At 51.3% G+C, this 27,402-nt stretch overlaps 7 protein-coding genes across 7 annotated transcripts; 4 read left to right on the top strand and 3 right to left on the bottom strand.

Annotated features, from left to right (window-relative positions):
- Positions 1–349: 349 nt before the first annotated feature.
- On the bottom strand, positions 350–901 carry K444DRAFT_371198 (uncharacterized protein). Its single transcript, XM_024872278.1, has 2 exons — positions 678–901; positions 350–630 (listed from the first exon to the last, which is right to left on the bottom strand). Exons 1-2 carry the CDS (start codon positions 811–813, stop codon positions 491–493), a joined length of 276 nt encoding a protein of 91 aa, XP_024738373.1. The 5' UTR covers positions 814–901; the 3' UTR covers positions 350–490.
- Positions 902–1,150: 249 nt separating this feature from the next.
- K444DRAFT_719774 (uncharacterized protein) lies at positions 1,151–3,965 on the top strand (the record flags this gene model as incomplete). The annotated part of the gene is made up of 2 exons (XM_024888465.1): positions 1,151–1,363; positions 1,457–3,965. The coding sequence occupies 2 exons, from the start codon at positions 1,151–1,153 to the stop codon at positions 3,503–3,505; spliced, it is 2,262 nt and encodes a 753-aa protein (XP_024738372.1). The 3' UTR covers positions 3,506–3,965.
- A 2,513-nt stretch (positions 3,966–6,478) lies between these two features.
- K444DRAFT_371078 (uncharacterized protein) lies at positions 6,479–7,239 on the top strand. The gene has a single exon (XM_024872277.1). The coding sequence runs from the start codon at positions 6,696–6,698 to the stop codon at positions 7,143–7,145; it is 450 nt and encodes a 149-aa protein (XP_024738371.1). The 5' UTR covers positions 6,479–6,695; the 3' UTR covers positions 7,146–7,239.
- Positions 7,240–9,191: 1,952 nt separating this feature from the next.
- K444DRAFT_642506 (uncharacterized protein) lies at positions 9,192–10,772 on the top strand (the record flags this gene model as incomplete). The annotated part of the gene is made up of 3 exons (XM_024884746.1): positions 9,192–9,272; positions 9,345–10,202; positions 10,266–10,772. The coding sequence occupies 3 exons, from the start codon at positions 9,192–9,194 to the stop codon at positions 10,770–10,772; spliced, it is 1,446 nt and encodes a 481-aa protein (XP_024738370.1).
- A 4,482-nt stretch (positions 10,773–15,254) lies between these two features.
- On the top strand, positions 15,255–18,902 carry K444DRAFT_526078 (uncharacterized protein; the record flags this gene model as incomplete). Its single annotated transcript, XM_024874514.1, has 2 exons — positions 15,255–17,797; positions 17,882–18,902. The coding sequence occupies 2 exons, from the start codon at positions 15,255–15,257 to the stop codon at positions 18,900–18,902; spliced, it is 3,564 nt and encodes a 1,187-aa protein (XP_024738369.1).
- A 191-nt stretch (positions 18,903–19,093) lies between these two features.
- Positions 19,094–20,803, bottom strand: K444DRAFT_526936 (XLF-domain-containing protein; the record flags this gene model as incomplete). Its single annotated transcript, XM_024874593.1, has 1 exon — positions 19,094–20,803. One exon carries the CDS (start codon positions 20,801–20,803, stop codon positions 19,094–19,096), a length of 1,710 nt encoding a protein of 569 aa, XP_024738368.1.
- A 2,281-nt stretch (positions 20,804–23,084) lies between these two features.
- On the bottom strand, positions 23,085–24,905 carry K444DRAFT_662526 (glycoside hydrolase family 28 protein). The gene is made up of 4 exons (XM_024886716.1): positions 24,296–24,905; positions 23,821–24,246; positions 23,615–23,775; positions 23,085–23,563 (listed from the first exon to the last, which is right to left on the bottom strand). The coding sequence occupies exons 1-4, from the start codon at positions 24,660–24,662 to the stop codon at positions 23,141–23,143; spliced, it is 1,377 nt and encodes a 458-aa protein (XP_024738367.1). The 5' UTR covers positions 24,663–24,905; the 3' UTR covers positions 23,085–23,140.
- Between the last annotated feature and the right edge of the window lie 2,497 nt (positions 24,906–27,402).

Genomic DNA, 27,402 nt, shown 5'->3' with positions numbered 1-27,402 from the left:
AAATCATCCTTATCGACTGCGCCTGTTTCACAGTTTATTTGTAGCACTCGAGATGCGTCTTGCAGAGACTGTGCGCCGTTACGAGTGCTCAGCCCCTTTTGATGCCTTCGCAAAGCCTCCCATAAATACAGTACCCAGATCTTCAATGCCATTCCTCTCGTCATTTCTCCAATGCCACAACACTTGTGGAATCTCCTGAAAGGATTCATGCTTTGATTGCCGCGGAACGTTGGGTACAAGCGCGCTTGCGCCTCTCGCTGCTTTGCACAAGCGGGGTGACAGAGCCGCCTCCTTCCCTCGAGATCCGTCCTTAGGGATGTCACAGATCATAAATCTGAATGCGGATCAGACTTTGGAAGGGCCAGATCTTATTTAAAGTTGTCCCTCATTCGATTTACTTAATTGGATTTGGAGCTGCCACCATGCCGTGGGTCGACGACGGAAGGACACGGTCACGTGATATGGTAGTGAGTTGTGTTTCCGTTTTATTTCACGCTCCTTGAGAGGGTCCTGCTTCTGATTTCTGTTTCTTCTCCTGTTCGGCCTTCCATTGTTTCTCCGCTTGGACTCGACGTTGTATAATCGACGGGTCCAGGAAAGGCTTTGGAGTTTGAAAGGAGAACTCGATGACTGGTGCCGAGTGAGTAAGAAATGGACTTATGAGTGCATGGACTCACCTGGAATATCAGGTTCTTTGCCTGTTCTCACAGATACTTCGTCCTTTGAAGCGGGCTTCTGCGTATATGATGTAGCTCGGAGTTGAGGCTCTGGAAGACAGACCGGGCCTTTGAGTAGCTCCCTCTTTGGAGCCATCTCTCCTCATCTAGTATTGCAATTGATCAAAATGTAGTCAATGATTCGTTGAAAGATGAGGTAAAGCAGGGTGTGGTATATATTCACCCCTTTGATGATGTTTTCATCGGGGAAGACTTTCCCTGTTCCAGCCTCATTACTTTGGCGGTCGCGTAATTAGCGCCGAGAAAAGCTCTCCACTTGAACTCGAGACCCCTCCTTCGCGATATCGGGCACTCACATCAACCCGAGCGACACCGGACACCTTCAGTGCAAAGCAACGCACTTGCGTGCCTTACTCAGGCTTTGCAATCAAAAGCAAGTTCCGCGGCAGTACGGAGTGCCTCTGACGCCCCGCATGGAAGCTGGTCAAGGAGCCATGGGTGGTGGGGCTGCGAGCCCAACGACGAGCGTCCGTCCAGGCACAGGAGGGAGCTACAACAAGAGGAAGAGGAGCGGCGCCGAGTTCGAGAGCAGCCCTGGCTCTGGCGGAGACGACAATGAAGATGAAGGGGAGAGAAGACGGCAACCTGGTGTCAAGAGAGCTTGCAATGAGTGTAGACAGCAGAAGGTGAGTCAGAAATGAGAATCGTAAATGCGACTCGACGACGACCCCAGCCATTGGGAATCTTTCAAAAACAAGACTGATTATGTTCATCTATAGTTGCGCTGCGATGTGATCCAAGATCCCTTCACGACTTGCTCGCGCTGCAATCGATTGAAGCTTGAATGCAAGATTGAGTCAAACTTCAAGCGCGTTGGCAAGAGAAGCAAGCATGCAGAGATGGAAAAGCAAATTGAACGGCTCCGACAGAGCCTACAACGCGCCCAAGCTATGGGATATGTGATTGAAGATGAGGAAGAGCTTGATTCCCCAATGGCGAATGGCGTATACTCGAGGAATAACCAATCGTTCATGGGCTCAGACGAGGCTGTCTCATCACTCCTACATCTGAAGCAAGGCGGATCTTACAACATGCCTCGAATTGCGCGGGAGATTGAGAATGTAGGATTGACGGAAGATGCTATCAACCACCTCTTCAATGAGTTCTGGTGCTATTATCATCCGTACCTCCCATTCCTCTCTCCTCAACAAACTCCTGATCAATACTATCAACAACATCCTCTCCTATTCTGGACAATCATTGCAGTTGCAGCTCGTCGCTATACTGCTGATCCGGGATTGCTCACTTCGCTCATTGGCCCAATCACAAGATTACTCTGGACAACTGTTGGTGAGGTCCCAAGTAGCCATTATGTCGTTAAGGCGTTGTGTTTGCTTTGCACATGGCCCCTCCCTACAAGCACTACGTCTACAGATCCAACACACATCTTGTGTGGTGTCATGATGAAGACCGCCACTGGAATTGGACTTCATAGACCGAGTCATACCCAAGATTTCTCCCGCGTATCTGTCGAGCTCAACAAGGAGCAATTGCATGATCGAGTAACAACTTGGGCTGTTTGCAACATTGTCGCTCAAAGCATTGGTACTGGCTATGGTCAACCAGCTTCTACACTCTATGACTGGACTCTCGCCATCAGACCCGGTGACGACGGACCCTTCGTTCTGTCACCAGAGCTTGAAGCACGTCTACAAATCGAGCGATTCTGCGACAAGGTCTCCAAGGAGATGTACAGCAACGCAACTGATCCGCGAGGAGTGGCGGGTGATGAGCTAAGAGCCATGTTGACTCGAGTATACCGACGAGAATATAATGAGCTCCAAGTCTCAATCATGTCAAGACAGGATCTATCAGCAATCGTCAACCTTCATCTGAAAGCTGCTGGCTTGCATCTCCGCCTATCTGCTTTCTTTGACTCAAGCACAACTCCAGGATACATGGATGACCTAATGGGCCTATGGCGCGCGGTCCTTGCGTTCTTGGACCTCGTCTTCGAGCTCGAGTCGCCGACGGCAGATAACATGAGTGGAAACATTCTTCGTTTCGCTTCGAACTATATCTTACAAATGATCAACGCAGCATGTTTCGCTCTCTTGAAATTACTTAGCTCGTTCTTCTCTCGAGAGATTGAATTCGAGCGAGGCCGAATACTCTTCCACCGTACCATTCAAGCAATCCGAAGCATGAGCGTCATCAACAACGACCTCCCATGGAGACTTGCGGAGTTGATGGTCCAAATGTGGAACGGAGCTCGCGTCGAGCAACGGAGCCGACAACAACAGATGTCCAACAACGGCAACGGCAACGGCCAGGACGCCCGAGCCGTCATCGACGACAGCCTCCAACTCAAAGTAAGATGCAGAATGAGCATGAGCCTCGTCTTCGACTCGATCTGGCGATGGCGCGAGGAGTTCCAAGCTCAAGGTCGCGGAAACCTCGAAGGTCAGCTCTCCCCGTTTCCCCCGTGGTGTGTGAGAAGTGAGAAGCAAGCTTACGCCTATTCCATAGCAGCCATGAAGAACCCTACAAACCCCGACAGCGCAGCCGAGTCCTCGGCGTCGTCGACACACATGGACGCAACACTCATGCCTCCGGCTCACCAACTGCAGAACCACCTCCTCGCCGCGGCGGGTGCCGTGACTCCAAACCATGGCTTGCCGAGCAGTAGCATGATCAGCGGCAGTGTCGGCTACAGCGAGAGCAACTACGAAGTCTTCGACCCGCTGAACTGGATGCTTGACGGCCTCGTCGATTTCCCATACTCCTACGCCGCTATACAAGGCTTGGAGGCCAATGGAATGGGTTAGACGGCTCTTTCTCTCGCATGACCCTGCTACGCCAGACCAAGATTGACGAAGCCATGAACAAAATATATGGCGGGCTAATTGACCACGAACATGAAATGAACGTGCTCGGTCGCTGTCGCACATGATCACAAATTGGCTCGATCATCGCGAATTGCTCCCGTTTTTCTTTTCTTCTACTTACATATGAAAGCGTACACAGTCGCCTTGCTAATACACCACACGCGAACGATAAATACGCGCTGGCCCTTTTTTCTTTCTTCTCGCGTTGCTTTGCTTTGATTTGGAGGATGAATACCCTGATGGATGAAACGCAATTTGCACGACCTGAGATGAAACGGAGGCAATGCATGTTGAAGGCTGAATAATTTTTCTTTTCTTTTTTTTATATTGGGATTCGTTTGAGTGTGGATAACTAAAGTGGTAAGGTAGCTAGCTAGCTACTATACTACGTAGGGCTGCATTCAATCATTGGGCTGGGATTTGATGGAGTCATGATTGGAGAGGCGTTGCTGGCTTTGAGTTTGATGGTTGGGGTATGGGAGTAAATAAAAAAAAGGGGAGAGCGGAGAGTTGCGGAATATCAGGGGGCGAACGGAATTAAGTCAATGCAGCCAAAGATGTAGCCAAAACAATGAGATCAGATTTCTTGTGCAGGTGGTGGGTGCGTGTTTTCCTTTCTGCGTTTGATTAGAGGTAAGTCTTGTGGGTGTGAAAACTGCGGGTATGTGGCTCGTTGAGAAGAGGCTCTGCTGAAGGAATGGCACCGAGGGACAGTGGGTGCCAATCTATTGCATGTGTGATGGATAGTGGTTGCCAAGTCGTGCCTGCTGTAGGCGGTGTATGGGGGGTTCGGGATTGGAGAGAAGGAGCGTGTGGGGAGTGAAGGTCGTAGTCGTTGTCGCGTGCGAGTTGGTGGAGGATATGCACAACGTGAATTTTGCCCAGGGCTGCAGAGTTGCTTGATTGATGGTGCTGTCATAGCATGGCCTCGAAAGGGGCTCGCCGCTGGAGGGTAGCTGATTCGGCTGTTGGTTGGCATGTTGTGGGTTTGTGATGAAGGTCGAGTACCGGTCTGCCGTGCGCGACTGAAGGCCGCTGTAGAACTCACAGCAGATCGACTCGTGGCAAGCTTGTGCCCTGCGGCGAGAACGTCGCGAGCGTGTTTTGCCGACTTTTAATTGTTTTGATGTGGCCAAAATCTGTGTTGTTTTCGCTCGGTTTGGAAGGTGGCCGTGAGATTTGGCTAGTAGGCTCGCGCGGGTCGACTGAAAGGCCTTGTTATGATGAGCCGGTTGAGCCACATTAATATGAGCTTTGAGAATGGCCTGTGGTATAAATATCGAGGTGTGGTGTCATGATTGTTCTTTGGCGATTGGATCCTTTCCATTGCTCATCGTTTGTGTCTGAACACTTTGGCTCGGGATCATTCTAGAACATTTCGCCTTTTGGGACGGGAAGTTCTCCGTGGTGCCGTCTCAGGAAGGTTATGGTGTTGATTTGTCTCCATTCATCGGGGTAAAGGTGATCGGCGCGGTCAGACTCTTTCGTGTTGAGCGTTGGGTGTTCGAGAAGCGGAGCTGTGATGATGTGCGAGAAGGCCAGAGAGATAACGGCAGACTGGCAGTCCAGTAAATCGCCGGAGTGATGCAATTGACATTCATCTTGTTGCTTTCTTTTCCGCCGTGGGTATTTTCCAAAGTCTACCAGCCGCATGATACTCGTGTCGCGCCGTGTCGTGTCGGGTCGGCGAGTCAAGTTTTGTTTGCAATTCATTGTCGTGGGAATTTCCATCGCCATCCGTCATTTCCATCGAGACACATGTATCTAGCCGATCTTGATGATGTGATAAATAAGGCTCGTGTATGCAATATTGCGTGTCGGATTCGATAGCGCCTCCCAGACTTTGTTGTAGGTGGTAGTTGCGATGCAATTGTCTCGTTGAAGGGGTTTTACGCCAAAAACCGAAGCCAATCTCGGTCATGGGTGAATTGCGCCTCGTCATGCAGGTACTCTTGTTTCGTCAACACTTTGCTAATCCGAATAGAGCTGCACAGAGGTCATCACAACTCTCGACGTGATCGTAGTTGGGAAGGGAAAGTCTCTGTCGGCAAGATAGGAGAGGACCTCACCCAGATGCACGGAACCCACTTCAGCGTTCGCACTCTTCTTCTATTCTCGGAATACTTCTGATGTCTCCTATTTTGAGGTTGGTTGTCCCCGCACGCCTCATTATTGTAAGGTCAAGGCTGATATCCGTGTACTCTATCCGCAAATCCGGGATCATACTGGCAAGGCACAGGATCTACCTCGTCACCATATTGGCCTGACTCAACATGTGAGGCTTCCTTTGGTCGGCAATGGGTTAGCCACTGCCTTTGCCGTTTTCCGTCCCGCACCAAGTGGTACCTGCAACATAGGCGCCCATGTTTTGTTGTCTGCGAATCAGCCTGGCTACTACGCCAGACCTCTCCACACACCTGCATCGAGGGGGCCATAGCCTCGGTCAAACTCCAGGTCTCGCGGTTTTGAAAAGGTCGCAGTTGCATGAATTCAATTTGGATGAGAACTCAACTTACTCCCAGGAACCCAGAAAACCCAGGAAAGCGTTCCTCTGCTCCTTCCATGCGCAGTCGGCCGTTTCGGAACTCTGAACTGGTACTCGAAGCTGCAGACCCAATTCCCAGCAATCTTGGTTGACGCACAACGACCAGGCACTCGGCTCGAGTGTCATGCTCTCCCTCGTATGCCGATCTCATCGGGGCTAGATGCTTTTCCGCACAGCTCGGTGCTGCCCGCGTTCATTGGATTCTTTTCCGAGCAATGACATGGTGCTGGTTCCTACAGAAGGTGTTTCCCTTGGGTATTTATCCACGATGTTGATTTTCCTGGATAAGGAGCTGCTTTTAGAATTCCTAATGAATGACCAAGACTCTTAATCAATTTCACACCTGCGCAGTGGCTGAGTCTGCGGACTTCACTCCATTTGAGAGATGGATCGTTGCCGATGGGACGATCCCTCGGGCTCGTCCCGCCCCTCCGTATAGCGACAGCTCGGAGAGTTAAGTGCAGCCCGGCTCATGGGACCCAGGCGGGCTCGGTGGACAATTTACCCGGCCTGCAAAGCCCTGCATTCGTGATTGGTGTGCCGACGCTTCAATGAGATTCGTCAGATGGGGGTCCAGCATGAGTAATGGGCGCTGCCAAAGAATCATGGGGCCTTGTGGCATCGACCACTGTAAGGGGAAGGCTGCCGCAGCTCGATGGGAGTGTCTGCCTTATTGGCTCGGGGGCCAGATGCAGACCGCGTGAAACGGGTTTTCTGCGAGAGCCAGGTGCGCCCCCTTTTCCACTTGATCGACGGTACCGCATGAAATGGGCATCATGTGCTCACGGGCCAATCGGGCGGCGGGATGACGTTTTTTTTTGGGGGGGGGAACCCTCCTCTCGAATTGCTTCTGTAATATCTGTTGTGCTGGGCGATATCCGGACTGTCCGATTGTGTTCGGACGAACGTGTGTGGTCGAAGATACGATTGCCGCCTGTCCCCGCTGCAGGTCGGCGTCAATTGCGCTTCTGCTGGCCTTTTCCCCACCACGCGCAACACTTGCCAACAGTGTGTGCTACGCGGCATTTTGATTGAGGGGGGAGGGGGGGGGCTGAAGTGTTCCTGGATGGCTTGAGGTGAAACTGAAATCCCATCCCAGCGTTCTGGGCGTGCTTCGAGTCTCAACCGATAAGGCCGAAAGACGTCAAGGAAGGATGGGGGGGAAGCGCTGTGCAGCGTCCTCCAGGAGCCTGCTCGGATCGCTCAAGCCTCATGCAGCCCCATCACAACATGAGAATGCGATCGCGCTGCTGGGAACAGCATCTGCTGCGATGTCTGTGTGTCTGCGGTGTCTGCGAGGGGGGGGGGGGGTTGTCAGGCATCCAGGTCGGCTGGGCGGCGGCCCCAAGGGCAGGGTGGGCATCAAGGTAGTCTGACTGAACTGCCACAGTTGGAAACAGACGAGTCATCGCCGCGGTCGCGCGGGAACAAGCGCCAGAAATACCTCGACTGCTGCAGCTCTTCCCGCATCGAGTATTTACACCCTGCAACGACCGCACGCACCTGGCTGGATCCAGCAAAGGCCCAGCAAAAGCCCAGCAAAAGCCTGCCAAACGCCCGCCAGCTATCGCGTTAATTTTGCAGGGCTGGTGTTGGTCAGCATCGACTAAACACCGGCAAAGCTGGTGTGCTGGTGAGCTGTGCCGCGACTGCAGGAAAGCACAATATGGAGCGAGGGAGCGCGCGGTTACGAGGACGCCACGCTGCTCGCAAGGCTCCCCCGCCCCTGCCGCCATGCACCAGCTGCCGCTCTCATTGGCCCGTGGGGCTGCTAGTGACCCGACAGCTTGGGGGGCCAGGCATGGGGTCGACCAGACTGTCGGGTCCGGGGACTTGGTCCTGATCAATCACCGCCCAGCCGTGCACACCACCGCGCCGAAACACTCGCTGCAGCCCCCAAGGGTGCCCGGGATTTCCTGTCGCTGCCTGGGTGCCGCACTGTGCGATTCGATCGGTCGAGTCGCTCCAGGTGAGCGATCCGTCCTGAGTTCTGACAAGGCTGATGGCACCGTTCACGCGTTGCGTACTGCGTACAGTCGCGGGCCGCATCCAGCTGGCCAGACAGCCAGACCGCAAGACCACAAGACGGCTAGATAGATAGACCGCCAGACCGCCAGAGAGCCAGAGAGCCAGACAGACAGATAGACAGACAGACAAATAGGACTTCGGCCTTCGGCCTCGCCGTGCCGTCGAGCTGCACCAATTCCCGCAACTCTGGTCCTTGCTATGATGCCAGCCGAGTCAGGAGAGCACTACCAATCGCTGTCGATTTAAAGACTGAGCATCAAAGGCACCTACCTGCTACCTACCTACCTACCTACCTGCCTACCTACCTGCCTGCCTATCCATTGCACGTAACTCTGCTGCTCTCTGCCCGTTGCTCAGCTGCCCGTCCCGGCTGCGCTTCATCGCCTCTCGCCTACACAGCCACTCCCCGCTCGTCAACCAACGCATATTTGGCGCTGTCACACACGCCTCGCACCCCTTCGACTCGACCTCCATTCTCCCGCACGGCCATGTGGTGAGTGGGTGGTCGTGCTGCCCCCTCGCTGGTCTTGCAAAAGTGCCGTGCCCAAACTCGCTTCTCGGCCACCAGTAAGAGCACCCGGCGCCTACCTGACAGGGCCATCCTTGAGGCGACCAGAGGGTAGACCAGGCCACACATGCTCAAGCACCCTTTCCTCACTGCCCACCTATTTCGGCCGTTATTCAAAGACCAGGGCTCAGGTTGCTGTGCCCCGCCTCTGGGATAAACTTATAGGTCTTCAAGGCAGCTCTGCAACTCAGACTCCTTCGCCCTAGCAAAAACGGCCCTTTCCGTCGTCTCCAGGATCTTCTCGCGAGGCAGTGTCCTTCCTGGAGGATGTCTATATAATTTTATCGGCTCTTCTTCATGGTTCGATGTTTGTTGATATGAGCAAGAGCTCCTCCTATCTGCCTCTGATTCACCAATACCGATTCTGTTTGGATATTCTCAGCTCGGGCATTCACCTCTTACGCAATTCCTGACCAGCTTCCTCGATTTTCAAGCTCATATCGGTCTGTCTGGTCGGCATTGTGAGTCAGCCAGGCAGCTTTATCATGACCATGTCCGAACATCTTTATCCGACTCATTCGGGAAGACCACAATCGCAAGCCCAGGACTTGACCCCATATAGTGCTGTATGTCTTGAGGAGTGCTACTCAAACCATTGGAAACATCTGCAACGAGCCTTGTCTGACTCGAATAATCAGGTCTCATCTTTCAACCTTCCGGCCCACTACGACTCTACTCTCATTACTCCCGTGTCCCTGACCTCATCTCCATCTATGCCAACCAAGTCAGCTCCAGCGATGAAGCAGGGAACAGAGATCAAACTGTCACCAGCAACTCTGTCTCCTCGTTATCATCTGTTTTGCCCGGATGATGACTTCGCAAGTCCCCGCTACAATCCGCCAATGAAACTCAAGGACCCTTCCGGCATACTTCAGATCTCGACAGCAGACAGTTCTTTCCCTGCATCACCATATGTTTGCAACTCTCCCTACTATGGATCGTTTGGAGTTTCCGCAACCCCTCATTCTGCCAGAACGACAAATTCATCACCGGTTGTACACACCAGTCCCCATAGACACTCTGCCGGCGGTCTCAGCAGCACTGGTGGTCATCATTCCCGCCAGCAGACTCCAGCAAGCTATCGAGCCAATTTTCAAGCTCCCATATTGATTGCCCCCAGTCCTGAGACTCTCCGGCCGGCAACGAACTATGACCGTGGACCCTACCGACAGGACTCGCTTCAGTCACATCGATCGGCGCAGTCACCTCCCCACTCCCAAGGACCTCCAAAAGGGCCTTTTACACAGAACTTGAGTCCCATACATCCACGAGGGAAAAAGAGAAAGGAGCCTCCTAGTGATTACGATGAAATTTTGCGCTCTGGCGACATCAACGAGGAAGAGAAACTCCTACTTGAATTATCTCGCGGCAAAACACCATGGAAGGAGGTCGCTGCCAAGTTCGGCAGAATCACCGGGCAAACCAAACGAGTTGCTGCTTTGCAAATGAGGAAGAAACGGTTGTTGGAAAGACTTCGGGTATGGTCAGACACGGAGGTAGTTTCCTCACCCCGTACTACCTCCTGGGGCCTATTTGAAACAAGGCTAATCAAACAACAGTTAAAGGCTCTGAAGCTTGCGCACGAGGATCACGAGAAAGGCAAGTGGGCTTCAATCTCCAAGGGCATGCTGAAGCATGGTACCCAAGAGAGATGGTCACAGGAAGCAGTGCAGAAGAAATGGAATGAGATGTACCCAGACCAGTCCTCGTTCAGCTGCCCTGAGTACGAGATCGTGCCGAGGAATTGCCATCGAGCTTCTTCGGATCTCTCAGTTGGCGATCTCTCGGCAGGCAACAGCTGTTGGTCTGACGAGGGGGACAGCAGCACTCATAGCCTGCACGAGTGTGATAGTGCGACATTGTTGTCAGCACTGTCCCCTGCCACCATGGATGAGGTACGGACTCGAGCTCTGAGTAATGCGAACGCTCAAATTCAACTACAACAACAGCAGCAGCAGCAGCAGCAGCAACTGATATTCGAGCAACAAAACCCACATCAGAATCAGCATCCACCGCAACATCCAAATCAACATCATCATCAGAATGGTTGGGATTCAGGACCTTAATGTCCACACCACTCTTTTCAGTTACGTTCGCTCGATTATGAGATATCTTTTTGCCGAGGGAGTTTCTTCAAAGACATATTTGGTAGGGAAAGGATTAAGAGAACATTGAAATGGCGCTGGGAAGATACCAACTGGGCGGTTTCTTTTTTGGGGCTCACAGTCAGCCAGCATACTTTTCATTGTATAATTATTAGGGTAAAATTCATGAGATATGACTGCTTTGAATACAACAAAAAATGGGATCATCTTCCTATTTCGACTCGGTTCATTCGCATGCCTCAAAATGTTTCCCCTGAAGAAAAATCTGCAAATTCCACCAAAAAACTAGGAAATGGGTCAAACGGTTTGCTCCAATGACCGCGTGAGTTGAGCCGCCCGGCGCCAAATTTCTGTGCCCACGCTCACCGCGCCAGAACGGCCGAGTCATCACACGCCTACAACAAGGTGCCTTTCATGGGCGCTTATTCCCATGCTTGAGAGGCGTTCCAACTTTCCCTCCCCACAACGGGTGGAATGCACGACCGGGGTTCTTCCCTCAGAGTGTCTCACTGCGAGGATCAGCTGTTAGAGTTTGTGGGCAAACGCCACCAAGCACAACCTAATCACTTTACGATGATGGGATAGCATGCAACTTTGCCTGACCAGCTAACAGTCAATGTTCTTGATGCAAGTCATCTATCACCACCTATCAAATTCCGAGAAACAAGAGATAAACAACAGAGCTTGATAGTGCCTAAATTTCCTTTTCAGCGGGAGGGAATTGTGATCACTAGGCGCAGCAAGAGTTCCGAAAGTAGGTCTTCTCCGCTCTCCCCTGTCACATAACGGTTTCTCCAAGTCCCAAGAGCTGGGGGCCGTCGTGCTCGGCACTGGGCCTGAAGTTCTCCGTTGGGGGGAGGCTGCCTACGCGACGTTGCTCCCCCTTCTACCCGCACGGCGCAGCTTTTCTCGCCTTCTAATTCGCATACTGAAGACGGAGAAAGCTGGAGGTACCGAGATACTGGTTTTCATTTATGATTTTGGGGCTGCGTGTTAAGTTTGTGCTCGGCAACCTTTCCCTTCCTAAAACCTTATGGGTGTTGGCCGTGAACTGGTCTGTGACTCTGTCCCCCTTCCGCCTCCCGAACCTTATGCATCCGCCAGCTTCTGAGCACACCAGACTCTGGCAACCTATGAAGGAGAAGATTGGCTCTCTCGAGCCCTTTCCCATCCTGCAGTTTCTTCCGGGGCCACTTCCGTCTTGGGAATTGGGTTTTCCCCCCATCACAACAGAACTACAAGGAGAGAGACCCGAGCCAGGATTTCAAACGGTAGCTTTGCTTCCGGTCGTCTTCCTGCTTCTGGGAAATGACGAGGAGATACAGGAAGAAAATGTACCGGGGCCACTGCCTGAAATGCCGTCCCTTGCCCTGTTCTGCAGTCTCTGACTTGACGTTGACACATCACATCTGGGATTTAAACCTCGGGAGGCAGGAATCAAGTGAGCTCGAATGACACATGACGAAGACGGTCGCTTGACGAGATATACAACAACCGTTTCCCTCCTCCACAGTACCAAACATCCAGGCACCCGCAGTTCAGAGTCACAACCAAGGTTAGCATGGAGAGGTAAACCGGGTGTCTGGACTCTCAGGCGTGCTGCACTGCTGCGTTGCAACGCTCATACCGGCCGATCTCAAGACCGACCTCGCCTCTGCATCGCCGCTCGATCGATGTCCTGATCTTGTGGCTTCCATGAGTGATCTGACCCACCTACGTAAAAGATGTACTTGTGTGTAGGACAAAAAAACCGCTACCCTGAAGTGTGTTTCTAGCACGTTCGCCTCCACGAATTCCAGCTCTCTTATTCCCTAGTGCCACGTCTTGCGGCGTCTGTGGATCCAGACAGGGCATGGGTTTATTTACCTCAAGTCACCAAGTACCGGTACAGTGCTGTATCACATCCAGGCCGGGCAGGGATCCGGCATATTGTTCCGCCCAATCGAGCGATTTGGCGCTTGCGGCTGTGTGGCCATGAGACATAAGCTTTCTTTTCGAGGGTGGGGGGCCCGCTGGAGGAGTGGTGATCCATCCACGACCTCGCCGAGGAGGCAGGCAGCCATAAGGGCTAGCGTGCGGGGTTTATCTTCCGCTGGTTTGAGGGTTCCAAGTTTTCTTGCTCTTGCAGAGTGAGGGGAGGGCACGAAAGAGCTTTCTAGCGGGGATGTGTTGAGAAAAGGGGGTTATTTTAGAGAAGTGTATTATACCCGCGTCTTGTGAAGCGGCCTGAGAATCCCAAATCGTGCTGTTGACGATGCTTTGAAGGTCTTGGCGAGGTGTTTTTCTGAGGGTAGAGGTATGGTGATGGATTGTGATACCGACAGCTTGGAAATTGGTGTGATTTCAGAGGCAGGTCGGCCTTAGGGGCGCACCCAGTCAGAAGCAACAGAACACGAGCAATGCCTCAGCTGGATTGCAAGACCCGTAACAAGACAAGCTTGCGAATGTGATTGTAAAGTCGATATTCATATTATCTTCGGAGTCCTGATGTCTGCTATGAAGCTTCAGAGATAGACCTTGGGAACCTTTATATTTGGATTTCACTCTGGCCGTTTGCCAAGGACTTGTTTCTACTTTTAGAATCCAGCGCAAGAAAAGAGGTAGCCGGTTTTGACGTTGCTTCCTACTCCCGATCGGAAACAAAGATGCTGAGGTCAGGACAAGAAGACAGAGGTAGACTGGAATCGTGGCCTCGAGCTTCTTCTCCATACCATGTTTGCAGCCTTCTGAAGACATCCACGGGTTTTCCCCCATTCCAACGAGCTACAGAATTAAAGAATCCCTCTCTAACGAAAGTATCTTCCAATCTCCAAGCCCCCGAGAGAGAACCAGTGTAGCGAGTCTCCTAACATTATGTTTTCTGCTCACTAGTGTCTTGGACGGCGATAGCTAACAGAATGGTGAACAAGCAGGATCCGTCTTTATCCAACAGCCTTATATCTTCTACGATGCTCGTCCCCCTATCGGTAATGCGACACACAACTTTTTCCAAGGTGTAATGCCACGAAAGTTACTATGTCGCCTCTTCCTTTTTCACCGACCCACCGAAGCACGAACCTCCATAACACTTCAAGATTCCAGCACTTTATTGGGACGGCGATACTCCAGCACTCCCACACCCAACTAGAGAATCTTCAGCTACAACTGCCCTTCTTCATCGCTTCTATAACAGGCTTTTGTGCGATGCTGCAACCAGAAGCTCCTATCCATATTCCGGCCTTCGCCCGAGCATCCACTTCCTTCTCCATTACCTCCTCGACAACACCCGCCGAACGACCCTCCGTGCATTTAAGAGGCACAAGACATCATATTCAGAGCCATAATGGACATCGTGGAGGATTGTTGGCGTTCTACGGAGCATACGGTTCTAATCGCTCTTGCGTCCGCAACTTGGAAGCCGTCGAGCTTCTAGAGTTGTATCTTGTGCTTGAAGTCACCATTAGCTAGAGGGAATAGCGTACATATAATTGAGTATCTGATAGACATCCTGACGGTGTGTCAGCTTGTGGGAGTGCTTTACAAGAGAGAAGTGGGCTTAATCTCAGTGTCTCAGATGGTCGAGAAAGGCCAACCTAGCTACAACGCAGTGATTCCTTCCGTGACATGAACTCAATTTTGATCCCATATAGAAGTCTACACCATTTTAAGCTTTTGGCAAGGGGTGCAACAGAGTTGGCAGATAGCCAGCAACAACCTCGAGCATCGCTCAACTTTCACGTTCCTGCCTTCTACGGAGTTTCGCACAGATTTCAGAAGTCGGGGGCGTCGAAGAGAAGCGCTCATACCACCGCCGGGAGCACAAAGCACTAGAGAAGGTAGTAGGCTACCAATTTATCCTCTTCGACAACGCTGTTTGCGAATTGATTCACTTCCAATTTTCAGGCAGGAATCAGGCATCAACACCCCCCCTTTTTCTGTCCGAATTCGTCCGTGCACTACTTCGCTTGTGCCTGGCCTCGCCTTCCTCAATCGCAAACCACGACCACTGAAGTATTAGAATGGTTTGTAGGAATTCGAACTGCACAATATCAGAGGTTCCAGTCATTGACCCGAGTACCGAAGAAAAACAATGTCGTTCCTCGTGTCCACCCCTTTGTCAAAGCCAGAAACCCTCGCAATGGCCCTTGGGAAATACCAAAACAAATCCCGATATTTAGCAGTGGAAATCAGATGAAAGACTGTCGACTTTCATCCCAACTGCAAGAACAAGCTCTTACCGCAGGAGCACATTGACGTTTTGAGAAAGAAAGGAGAAGCAGCTTAGCGAGCTGACCAATCATAATTGAGAGATAAATCATGCCCACCGCCTGCCTTTCATGGCCTGGTTTCTGCCCGGTTCAAAGCCCGTCCCATGTGGACATGAACCCAGACTGAACGTGACTCGTCCTCGAGGATGCGCACATCCAAGATGGCCTCTCCTTGAAGGCCAATATGTCCTCCAAGATGAATACAAAAGGGAAGATTATGAGGAAGCTGCTTGGCCAGCCAACCACGACCACTCACGAGAGTATCGATACGAGCAACGTCGACTCGCCCCAGCTCCGACCGAGCGCATCGCAGAATACGATCTACCCCGCAGGTGCACCCATCACCTGCCTCGATCGGTCCGCGGATGGTCAGCGAGCAGTGATAGCAGGACCCAAGGTCTTTAAAATCCTCAAAATCGATGGATCAACTATCACCCAAGAGCTCGACCTACGAGCCATTATCTCCTCCTTCGCAACAACTCACGACCTTTCCGCCGCCACCTCAGATCAACTCAACATAAGGGCAGTGACATGGTCGTATGGAAATCTCGAAAATATAATAGTCACAGCTTCTGGAAATGGAAGAATTACAGTATATGATCTCAATCGCCTAGGAGAAGGTCTCGAGGTTGGGCGCATTCAGGAACATGCGCGGCAGGTTCACAGACTCGCCATTAGTCCTTTCAAGAACAATTGGCTGCTCTCTGCAAGTCAAGATGGAACCGTGAAGAGTTTTGATATCAGGACTCCAATTCTGGGACGCAACGGCCCAACTTTCCGAATGCTGCAGTCTTTCAAGTGCAATGCGGATGCCGTCCGGGACGTCAAATGGTCGCCAACAGATGGGATGGAGTTTGCCTGCTGTACAGACGCTGGAGTGGTTCAGAAATGGGATATCCGGAAGCACAGCGCCCCAGTCCTAAAGCTCCCTGCTCACCAGAGCTCATGCTTCTCCATATCATGGCACCCGGATGGAGAGCATCTCGTCAGCGGGGGTCTAGATCAACTATGCCATATATGGGACATGTCGAAGAAGGCCGACAGGAATCAGAAACCCCGATATACTTTTGCAACGCCTGCTCCGGTTTCGAGAGTATCTTGGCGGCCGGCATACTGGTCTGCTACGGCACAAGGCAAAAGAGCAGCCCAAATTGCGGTGGCCTATGATGATGCCAATCCGGCCAAGAACCAGACGTCGAATGTGCACATTTGGGATCTTGCGAGGCCGGCTATGCCGTTCAAAGAAATTGAACAGTGGACTAGTGCGCCGTCAGGCTTAATTTGGAACTCGAGAGATCTTCTGTGGAGTGTCGACAGGGAGGGCCACTTTACACAAACCGATGTAGCTTTCGTGACAAAGCTCATAGATCGCAGGAGTCTATCAAGCTTCTCCATTTCACCTACCGGGCATAGTCTTCTGCTGCTGGAAGAACGACTATCCCCGCGGCGGGCTCGGCCATCTATCACGTCGCCAGAAGTATCACCAAACTTTCAACATGATGGAAGTGGACCTATTTTGAGTGTCAGCAGGAGTGATTCTGAAGAGGATGTTGTTGGTAGTTTCTTGGGCCCAAGGCTGCGGAAAGGTCATCGAAGGCGCAATAGTGGACGATCAGGTCAAGCACTGAGCACAACACCTCCTAGCAGTACCGGGATGACAGAAAATAAGATCATGTCTCTGAGTGATGCCGTGGAAGTGACTGGGATCTACAAGCCTCAGCAGGTTTCGGCTCTTGGGCATGCACCATCAACTGCGAAGCGAGTCACATACAAATACTTCACAAATCGGTATCTGTTTCCGCTTGCTAATATGTCCGATGATCGGTTACTGAATGTCCGGACGACTTCGATCACGGAAGCATACGCTAGGGCTGCTGAAGACATTGGCCATTTCCGTCTAGCCCAAACCTGGAGACTTCTGGGCTATACAATGAGTCTGCTGCTCGTACGGCGCGCCGAGCACCATCGTCAGGCACGACTAACCGTTCAGAAGCCTGAATCAAAGGAAGGGCACCGGGAAAATCCTTCTTCCGCCTTGCCAACTCCTTCTCAAACACTACGAGGGGAAGAAACGCCTCGAAAGCTACCTCGAGCACAAACTCCTGTTGATAGTCCGGCATATCGAGGTACAATATCGATGATTGCTGAAGAATTGGAGAGTACCTCGAATGTTGCAACTCCGCTTGTTCGCCCCGTCCGCGATTCCATAGCTAATGAAACGCGGGAGGCTATGCATACTCCTATGATCGACGAGGAAGACGATCTCAAACTGCCTGATGCCGTTTATCCTTCTACTCCAAGCCCAATACCTGTCCCTGGAGCTAGGCAGCCACCTGAAAATTCGGCGCCGAGTGTTGAAGGTTACGACTTCTATGGCATAGAGTCTTTCGCGCCTCCATTGGAATTTGGCGCTCCTCCAAGAAAACCTCCCCTGAGATTGGATTATCCGCAGCCCAGTCACCCGCCTCGAATCCAACCACAGCGCCATGATTCTGGAGAAAGTTTCCAGATGTTTTCAACGTCGGGAGATTCTGGGCATGGCCAATGGATGAGCTCCTCTGGTAGTGAAGGCCAGAGTGCCATCAAAGAGCACGGTCGCTCTTTGCGAGATAGAGTAAATAGCTGGGAGAAGAATCTCTTGGCAAGCTCGAAGCATCGATCAAGCATTGACTCCGATGCTCCCACACGATCCGAGATTTCGGACGGACATTTCACTCCCCATTCAAATGGATCTTACGAGTTTCTCGACGGGAAACACCATGGCTCGTCATCTCCTCCAGTCTTGCGCCTGCATGAAGTATCTACACGACCGGTCCAAGACAGAACACCCTCCAAAATCCCAACCAGAACAACAACACGCAGTCCCTCCATATCTGAAATGACATCTGAAGACCCAAACCTAATCAACTCCGATTTCCTCCCTTGGCCAAATGACCCCCCTTTCCTAATTGCGCCAATGGACCCCACTCCCCTGATCCAGCGGACCTTGAATTTCGAGTCTCAAACCTCGGCCCTCAACGCCGCAGTCATGGTTCTGCTCCTCCGACCCCTCCTCCCCTCCTCCGCAATTGACGAATTCCAAGCCGGCGCAATAATAAGACAATACCATCAACGTCTCACAAACCTCAAACTTTTCACCGAAGCGGCGCTGCTGCGTAATCTGTGCATTCCTAATTATCCCACAGTGTTCGCAACAGCACAAGAAGATATCAAGATCGGCTTCTTCTGCACGGATTGCCACAAACCGCTTGAAAACGACCCTCTGGTCCCAGGCTCGGAGTGGAAATGTCCACGCTGCAAGAACGAGATGGCTCCCTGCGTCGTCTGCCTGAACCGCGAGCTCGAACCTGATGTAGAATTTGAGAAAGCAGATGTTGGGTTTCAGTCAGGCGTTTGGTGGCTATGTCCCGGCTGTGGGCACGGCGGCCATAGTTCTTGCATGCAGGCCTGGCATTCGGGGCTTGAGTTTGGGGAGGGAGAGAAGTATAGTGGGGGATGTTGCCCGTTGGAGGGCTGCTTGCATCCTTGTTTGCCTGGATGGTGGAGAGAGAAGAGGGCGGAGGAGAAGAAAGTTGCGCGGGCGAAGGAACTGGACTTGTTGGTTAGGGAGAATAGCAGGCAGGGGAGTGGGAGGGGTCCGGTTGTAGGTGGCAGGGGGCAGGGATTGGTGAGGAGGGATAATAGGGAGGTTAATCAGAGTAAGGCTGTCGAGGGTGCGAGGGTTACTTTGAGTGCTGGGAATTTGTCGGGTGGGAGTGGGAGTGCGGGGACGGGACCGGAGAGGAAGAAGAGTGTCAAACTTGTTGCCCCGGGCGAGGAAGGGTTGGGTGATCATGGGTTGTAGATGAAGACTTGGATAGGAAGGCACTTTTTGAATTGGCGTTGGAGAGATGACTGGATGATACCCGTCGACGTTGTTGCTTTGCATGGCGAGGCGTTTGGGCAGAGTCAATGTTGGATATAATCACGAATGTATAACGATGCGTCAACGATGTTAAACGATCATGGAACTTGTACATTGGATATATGCTGTGTTCAAAACTTCTTCCTCTTTTTCACAGGCGCCTTGGACTTCTCCTCCAATTCGCGCTTCAGTTGAAGGCGTTTCTTATCCGCTCTCTCTTCCGACGTCTCTCGAGGCGGAGGCGTCTTTTCTTTCTCAGGCTGCACGCTTGCTCTTCCCCTACTCTCTTCTGCCTGCGAAGGACTACCTTCCTTCTTTGTTGCAGGCGGCTGGTGTCTATGCCCAATTGCACCGAGTTTTCGGTTTGGAGTTGCGGAGGTCGAAGCGTCAACCTGTGGCTGGGCCTCCTCGGCAGGAGGTGGCGTCTCAGCTCGTTTCTTCCTCCCTCCGATCTGCCCAAGCTTCCCTTTCTTTGCTTTCGGCGCTTCTGGGGCTGGAGTTGTCTTTGCAGGCGGTGGAGAGATTTTTCGTTCGGGCTCTGGCTCTGGCTCTGGTGGTGGTAGCTCTTTTTTCCCTCCGATCTGTCCCAGTCGCTTTTTTGGCCGGATTACCTTTTCATAAACAGGTGGTGGTGTTGGAGAAGCTGTGCTTTTATCGGTATTCGCTTTGAGGGGAAACGAGGCCTCACCTGCTGTGTCTTCTTCGTCGGGAGGGTCGATTTTTGCGGCTGCCTTTTTGGATCCGATGGCGCCGAGTTTCTTAGGCTTCTTCGGCGAGGGATCGGCTTGAGGTGGAGAAGCTGGGAAACTGTCTGGTATCTTTGACCTTTGAGTGGGTGCATCAAGGCCGCCATCGTCGTCAGTTGAGTCGTTTATTACTGGATTTGAAGCGGCACGCTGTGGTGACTTGGTGAGGTGCGGAGGCGTTGCTTGAACCTGGAAAGCGTCGTCTTCGATGGTTTCCTCTTTTCTCAGGGGTGGTTTTGATCTCAGTGGAGTGTTGCGAGCTCCTGATGCACCGTTGGTTGAGAATTTGCCACTATCAAGATTGATCGTGATACCTTTGATAGACTCCCACCAACTCTCTTGGTCCTCAGATCCAGCAACACTGCCCGCAATCCCGAAGGTATCCGCGCTATCAGCCGCAAACATATCTCCAACCAGCGCTGCAACATCCCGTGATATCTCGTGATTTCTGCTCTTCTGCCACGTCTCCAGGTCGAACTGCCCCAACCCTTTGACCCTGCCCTCGGCACTTTTGCGATCCACCTTCCGTCCTATCCTCCCCGCTGCCTGAGGGAAAATCTGTCCCAATTCAGTCCCTTGCCCCTCCAGTTTGTCTAGTAGTTTCTGTATTACATGATCCTTGTCCTTCAGCACCTCAACTAAGCTGGCCACATCCTGCGTCTTCGCATGCTGTGCCTTCAGTAACGGGACCATAAACTGACTTGTCATTATTGACTGCGGCGCGGCGGCGAGCTGAACAGGCCATTGCAGCGGCGCAAGGCCTCCAGGAAGCTTGACGTTGATGTTGAGAGTAAGAGAGGGACGGTCCGCATCGGCCCTGATCGTCAGAGCTAAGGTTGTGTCCTTCCCGCCTGCAAGCCCCAGCTTTATTTTCTCTAAGAGAATCTGCAGCTGTTCGTTATCGCTGGGGTCGATGCTTGTGTCCTCTGCACGGCTGCGTCGGATGATATCCCGCCGGTCCAGACATTCGCTCCAGATGTACGCAAGGTCTGTCAGGTGGACCGTGTAAGAGGCGGCCGTGAATGCTTCGGAGATCAAGAGAGCCGGCAGATGTGCGCCGGCAGATGCAGACAGGTGGAGAGGCTTCCAGGCCATTGCGTAAAATAACCTGTAGATTTAAAGGGTCTGCTGTGTTCCTCGGAGATCAGAAGATCCGTGTCGTTGCCTCGCGAGGCTGTGGTACGTTCGGGGCGAAGGGTTGGGAAGATGTTGAACGAAAACGGTCTGAGGGCGGCAGACTACATTTATGATACACCACGGACCAGGGTGATGGCGTGCATTGCATGGTAGCACACAGTGGTAGAGATAATGTGGCCACGCGGTGTTTTGAAGGTTACATGGCAACGTGTTGTTGATCTTCATCAAGGTTGCAGCCTTGGAATTAGAGTAACTAATCAGCCTCGTATCGCGTATTTCGAAACGGAGTTTGCCATGTGACGAGGACCTTTGGTCTTCTGCTGATCTGGCGAAAGGCGAAAGAGTTATTATATATGAACCGGTTCTTCTTTGATACCAAGTTCAGCTAGTATCAATAGTTGGGGGGATGGTTTTCAATTTCAGATCAGAGAGGTGGATCACGTGATATATTAGAAAAGGGGTAGCTTCAGGGGTTCAGGTCCGAGATGTTTAGCGATGACTTAAGATAGAAAGTAATGTATCATGCTATCATAATTTAATACATCATACTTTCCAATAATGCTGCCCGTTCCCTAAGCTTAACGTAAAATTGATCTCGTTCCAAAAGCATCCCTCATTGCTCCCGGCACATCTTATCCGCCGTCTAGAAAACGAATGTCAGAGAGGGAGACGTAAGATTTGAAGACCATACTCACATAAGAAGACGGAGTCGTGTTGACATAGGGTGGAACATTCAAAATCCTTTTCGCAACCACCAGCTTCACCTCCGGAACATGTCGTTCCTCAGGCGTAACATTCTTGTTCCTGAAGTCTCGCAAATCCCTTTCCGCTCGCTCCAGGGGCAACAAGTCTTGCGGATGAATATACTCAACTTCACCATCGCCCCCATCTTCAAGTTCTGGGCTTGGTTTTCTGTTCTCCCATAATCCAGAAGTTCGATTCGACCAGGATCCCGATCAAGTCCTCCATCCGCGCCATTATGACTTAACAGCACCTCCTTCAAGCTTTTGAACTTTGCCAAGTCCCTTCTCAGCCGATCTCCACTACTCTCGTTATGGCGTTGGTCTCCATATCGACCGTAATCATAATCAGCCCATCCTTCAATGTATTTGGTTCCCACTCACTCGACTTTCTCCAGATCGGCCATGACTTCCGGTCTCAACGTATGACGCGTCCAAGTACCACCAAGAGGACAATTACACCATTCCCAAAAGGCTCTGATATCGAAACTGTACCAAGGGGCAAAAATAGATTAACGGGTTTCAAGTCCGCATAGACATTTGGCGTCCCGAAAGCATGACCGGTAACGCTGCAGCGCAATTTTCGGTGACCCTCGACAGACACTCAATGCTGCCGGATTCGGTGTATGAAGATTCTTTGGAAAATACAAGACCGCTACATCCTCCGCCCAAAAATCACTGCTGTTTTGCATTTTTGCCGGCCTGGACACAAAGTCCGAGGTCCTGGCAAGGAGTACTCCCAAATTCGATTTCTCAGCTCCATTGGTATTTTCCGAACTTCCGGAATGGAACAATAGCAACCATTCTCTTTTTCTGCTGGACTTCAAGTCTGCGCTCGAAGTCAAGAGCTTCGACTTCAGCGGTCTTGCGTTCCTCGTCGGCTTGGCTTAATCGACAGATGAGGTCGTATTTGGTTCCCTTGTGATCCAGCCTTCGATATTTGCACTCCTCTCGGAGGTCGGGTGCTTTCTTCCAGTCATGGCTGGCTCCGTCGAACACCATTAACCGTAGATTCTGAAGCGCATAGAGGATTTAGGGAAATTGTAGAAGAGGAGAGGGCGAAATTCGTGAGGTTCACGGAGACGCGACTCGTTCAGAATGTCCCGTTTTCTTCGCCTCGCTCGCTTCAAACCTGCGCTCAAAAAAATACAAGCTCAAAAAACATAGAAAATAGATTTAGCAAGCAAAAGGCCAGGACCCTCGGGGGGTCCCTTAGAAAACACTCATGGTACTTTTCAAGTCGCTCCACCTCAGAGTCGAGTACTGAAGTGGGTTTTCGTGTGTGATGTTGGTAACTACTGGTCTAGACCTATCAACCTTCACTTTGAGTTTGTAAAACGTAAGTTCCCACACCGGTCTACACTTAACCCCCTTCTCAAAGCTTGTTGTGTCCGAAAAATGCTTATTTGAGTGTGTTAGGGTGGGTCCGCGAATTGGGAGAGCACACGTGATGCTTTTCTACAGAACACTTCCTCTCGCTTGGACAGTCAAAGGAAAGGGTTTCTTGTCATTATACATATTACTTTCAAAACTCTCCCAATAGCTACTTTTCATCTTAATTAAATCCCAAATATTTCGTGTTGCAAGTGACATCCAAATTCGCCTGTGGAACATTTAAGCAATACGCCTCATCCGTGCCGTTTGGACTGACAACATTAATCGCACTGGCCACAATATTATTGCAGACCGTTGAGCTTGAGCAAGCAAATGTGCCAATCTCAGGTTGGTATTTCTTGCTCGTCTTGCCATTGAAGTTCTTGAAGAGGATGTCCGTGATGGTGAGCGGAGATGGGAATTGGAGGCAGAGAGTCAAGTTGGATTGCCCGTAGCATTGATCAACCTCGATTGCGTAGTCCACGTTATCGATTATCATGGTGTCGTAGGTGATATTCTTGACCATGCCTGATCCGCCGCCGCCTTGGAGATCTCCACTCAAGGCTGAAGGAGTGTTTGGCCAAACTTTGATACGGGCTCCGTCCTTTTATTCTGTCAGTATTTGTTTCTTTTATTTAGTGGACGGAAGACCTACAGTTGCGTTGTGCAGCGATGTATTGAAAACATAGATGTTTTCCACGATGTCAAACTCCCCCTTGTATTGCCCAAGAGAACCAACCGAGATGCCGTGGGAGCCGTTACACCACATATTCTGCACCAGCATATCGGTACTGTTGGGCTTGAAAGACACGCAATCTCGAAGGTATTAGCAAAAGAGTTTATCCAGTCAGTAGTACTTGCCGTCTCCATTGTTCACCACAGAATTTTGGATCACGATATCTGAACTACGATAGGTATCCCAGCCATCCGTATTTTTCGCCACATTGGCGCTGATACTGCGTCCAGCGATGTTGATATTGTCAAAAATGACATTGCTAGAGTTGGCAACGAAGTGGTAATATTGAGGCGAGTATCTCAGCACCAAGTTGCTGAGGATTGAGTTGTGGAGACCGTCGATGCCGATCAAAACCGGCCGGAGAGTGTAGACGTTTGCCGCATAGAGATCGTACCAGATTTGTCCGTTCCCGTCGATGGTTCCGCCGCCATAGATGTTGACATCGTTACCTCCAAGCTTGAAGAACGTGGTCACGTTCTGAAAGCCGAATCTAAAGGAATTTGCCTGCCAGTACACGGTGTCGTTTGTAAACTGGATGTACGATTGGATATCTGTAGAACTCGGTCAGCGGATGTCCTAGACAGCGGTGATTTAACTTACCAATATCAATGTGGTTGAGGAAGGTGAGGTCGAGGGCCGTGCCGATTGTATATTTCAGTCCCTCAGCAAAGACAACATGACCTCCGTTGTTGCAATTATGAAGGGCATCGAGGATGTACTTGGAATCATCAGTCACACCATCATTGTGACTCTTCACATAGCAGACCCGGTTCCGTGGAGGAGGAGATGGCGGAGGCTTGGAGGGATGAAGCGGATGGCACGAAATTGAAGGCCGTGATGAGGTATGCTCTGGAGCCGACTTTCCCCCAGCTCCTTTGGCCCACTGCTCAAAAGCAGCCCACGTTGGGCTTGCAACTGCCACTGTTGCCGACGCAATAGCTAAGATTGTCGTGAGCTGGAACCGCATCTTGACAAGTTGTACGGTAAGTTCAATGCAATGTCGTCTTGGGAATGAAGCTGCAGCAAGTCGTAGCTGGGGTTATCATGTCCTATTTATTTCTATTGGTATTGCTCCATGGTAGCTCCGCGACGCAGCAGCGGCGGGCTGCAAACTCTAGGATGCGGTCTTGGATATTTTTCCGGAAGGCATCCTGTCCCCAGGAACGTGACGATGGTGACCAGGATCATTTACCACTTTCAGCCAACCACCGCATCGATAGCTGTGGAGAACAATTACTGATGCGGCCGGCTGGGTGAAGAGCCTCGACCCCGCATGGAGATTTCCATTTAGACACCGTTTCATTTGATGCTATTCGTTGAGAGAATTTGTTGCCAGGTACGGAGGAGGCTACCCTTGCAGATCGTCGAGCTGGGAAAAAACGTCATTGGTGGAAGTTCGCCAATGCTGGGGACCGACAACCCGAGCTGCTGGACCTTGAGGGGTTCATGAGCCACTCCGAGGAACAAAATGAGACTTCAGATTGTGCTTGCGGTCCATAGAAAATTTGTTCCGAAGAAGAGGACTGTCGTGTGAGCGGATGTCGGCCGGAAAATCTGACGATCGATACTATCCCCCCTTTCAACGTTCTCGAATCTCGATGGGTGGGTATGGATGATGGATTTCATTCTTGGATTGGATAATATCCATGGGTGGTTTTTATAATCTCAATTTTAGGGATATCTAAAAACTAATTAATACCCTGGTCCTCTTAGCCTTTAATAAGCTATTTTAATAAGAAATTTTTTATTTAACTTTTGTCTTCACGAAAAATTCTGGCCTGAATTCTAGAAGGCAGCACAAACCATCCATCCATTGAGAACGTCGCCCCCTTTCATTAAATGTAGCAGTGGGTCCTCTTGACTGGGGTCTGTATGGTAGAATGTCTGTGCTCTGTGGACCCACTGTTACATTTAATTAAGGGGGGGAGCATAGTACAGTGGACGACGGGATTTCGACCTCCGAGGAGGATAAACTTCGTATAATTCGTTTACTTTGTAGCAGGCACAATAATTCCAAGACACAAAAGATCTGCTTTACTTTAAGAAGTACTATCTCAGCAAGATCCAAGAATTCTATTAGCTGGTTTCCCTGTTAGGGCAGGATCTTCCGGAAACTGTTTTGGAACTATTACGCCGAGGGGGAAGTAGGAATTATAAAGTCAGGAGTAGACCTAGACCATTTGGCATATGGAGTAGAGGTGACCTCTCTCAACCGCCCCAGTGTGGGGTTGAAACTGAAGCAGGTTTAAGCGAGCCCTCGGTTCTCGGAATAGGGGGAATCTCCGTAGATCAACAACTCGGATAGATTGCCATTTGGGTCACCTGATCTTGAGAGGGATCGAGGAATCCCCAGACCCCAGACCCCAGACCTCCTCCACTTTATCCCCCAACCACATCCCGGCAGGCTGGAAGGGAAGCAAGGCAAGGGCACGCGGTTAGTTCAAACGCTGCAGGCGCCTCTTTCCCTGTTTAAGCGCCACCCAACAGTGCCACCACCCCTACTTCAACACCTATCCGGAATTCTCTGCATGGCATCCCAGGCCGATCCCGGGACGATTGCATCTGCACCGCAATCGGTGACCAAGATCCCAGTTGCCAATAGCTCTCCCGAGCCAGCGGGTGAAGATCTCACAAGTGATTCCTCAGTTTCTTGGGAGCAAATCGAGAGTCTCCAACCGAGGGGCCGGGTTCGGAGAAATCCAGGAATCGGGGAGGCCGGTGAGGGTCAAATAGCAAACCAGCGCCAAGAGCGGCCGGACCATGCTTGAACATGGTACCAAATGCGGACCAGGGGTTCTTGAGACTCAGCCTTCCCCAAACGTGCAGGAAAACAGGCTCCGGCCCGTCCGTGGTGCTTGGTATCGGCCTGCTGGTGTCGAAACGCGTTGTCTCGGCCGTCTGAAACTGCCGGCAAGTGCAGGTGGCTGGCAATGGCCGAAGATACTCGGGAATGACAAAACTGCCCAGGGCGCCGCTTGTTTCTCATGTCGGGGTGAAACCCGAATTGGAATAACGTGGGGAAGTATACGAGGTGCAAATCCCCGATGATGCGATCCAATTTTTGAGACGAACATCCCTTGAGATCACTTTCCTATCAACGTGGCACAAGATCTTGATAGTGTACCAGAGAATCTAAAAGTTTGTGATTGAGACAAGCTGTCGAATGAAGGACTGGAAGGTTTTAATCCGAGAGATTTGATCGTGGGGTCCTTCGTACATTATTGCATGATGCCTGGTCATAAATATCGGCTCTACAATCCTTGTCAGGTAAAGCTGCAAGTCATTCCATTGATCGATGGAGAACACCGCTCACCTGGTGTTCAAGAACAGAGGAACGAATTATTTCAAAGTGTGTCAACACGTTTTTCATGGACCAGGATCTTAGTCTTATATTGGTTCAAGGATTGATATTAACTCTAGCGCCAGAGCCGTGAATTGTTACGGGTGAGCACTGTGAGCTCTTGCCGTCCCGCACTTGCTGAAGAAAGAGGGACCCTCTAAACGTGGGGCGGGAGGAGTGATCATCCAATGACCAAGAATGCCAAAATCCGCCGCCATGCAAATGCCATGCGGCGGAAGGCTCCCCGACAGCCGGTGGCTTGAAATTGTGTTACACTGCGCTTTGTTTCGCCCCAATACAGACGCTCAATAATCCGTGGTACAAAAGCTATGCAATGTCCAATACTTCCGATGCTCCATAAGGCTGC

Source organism: Hyaloscypha bicolor (genome assembly GCF_002865645.1).
Source record: "Hyaloscypha bicolor E unplaced genomic scaffold K444scaffold_56, whole genome shotgun sequence".
Taxonomy (NCBI): domain Eukaryota; kingdom Fungi; phylum Ascomycota; class Leotiomycetes; order Helotiales; family Hyaloscyphaceae; genus Hyaloscypha; species Hyaloscypha bicolor.
The sequence above is the reverse complement of the archived record's forward strand: the minus strand, read 5'-3'. Positions and strand labels throughout refer to the sequence as shown.

Coding starts and splice junctions, on each gene's coding strand:
- K444DRAFT_371198 (XM_024872278.1), bottom strand. CDS start 813: ATGGCTCCAAAGAGGGAGCTACTCAAAGGCCCGGTCTGTCTTCCAGAG. Junction 631..677: donor CAAAGAACCTGATATTCCAG/GTGAGTCCATGC, acceptor ACTCGGCACCAG/TCATCGAGTTCTCCTTTCAA.
- K444DRAFT_371078 (XM_024872277.1), top strand. CDS start 6,696: ATGGGCGCTGCCAAAGAATCATGGGGCCTTGTGGCATCGACCACTGTA.
- K444DRAFT_662526 (XM_024886716.1), bottom strand. CDS start 24,662: ATGCGGTTCCAGCTCACGACAATCTTAGCTATTGCGTCGGCAACAGTG. Junction 23,776..23,820: donor TGTGGTGAACAATGGAGACG/GCAAGTACTACT, acceptor AATACCTTCGAG/ATTGCGTGTCTTTCAAGCCC. Junction 23,564..23,614: donor CATCGCTGCACAACGCAACT/GTAGGTCTTCCG, acceptor ACAGAATAAAAG/GACGGAGCCCGTATCAAAGT.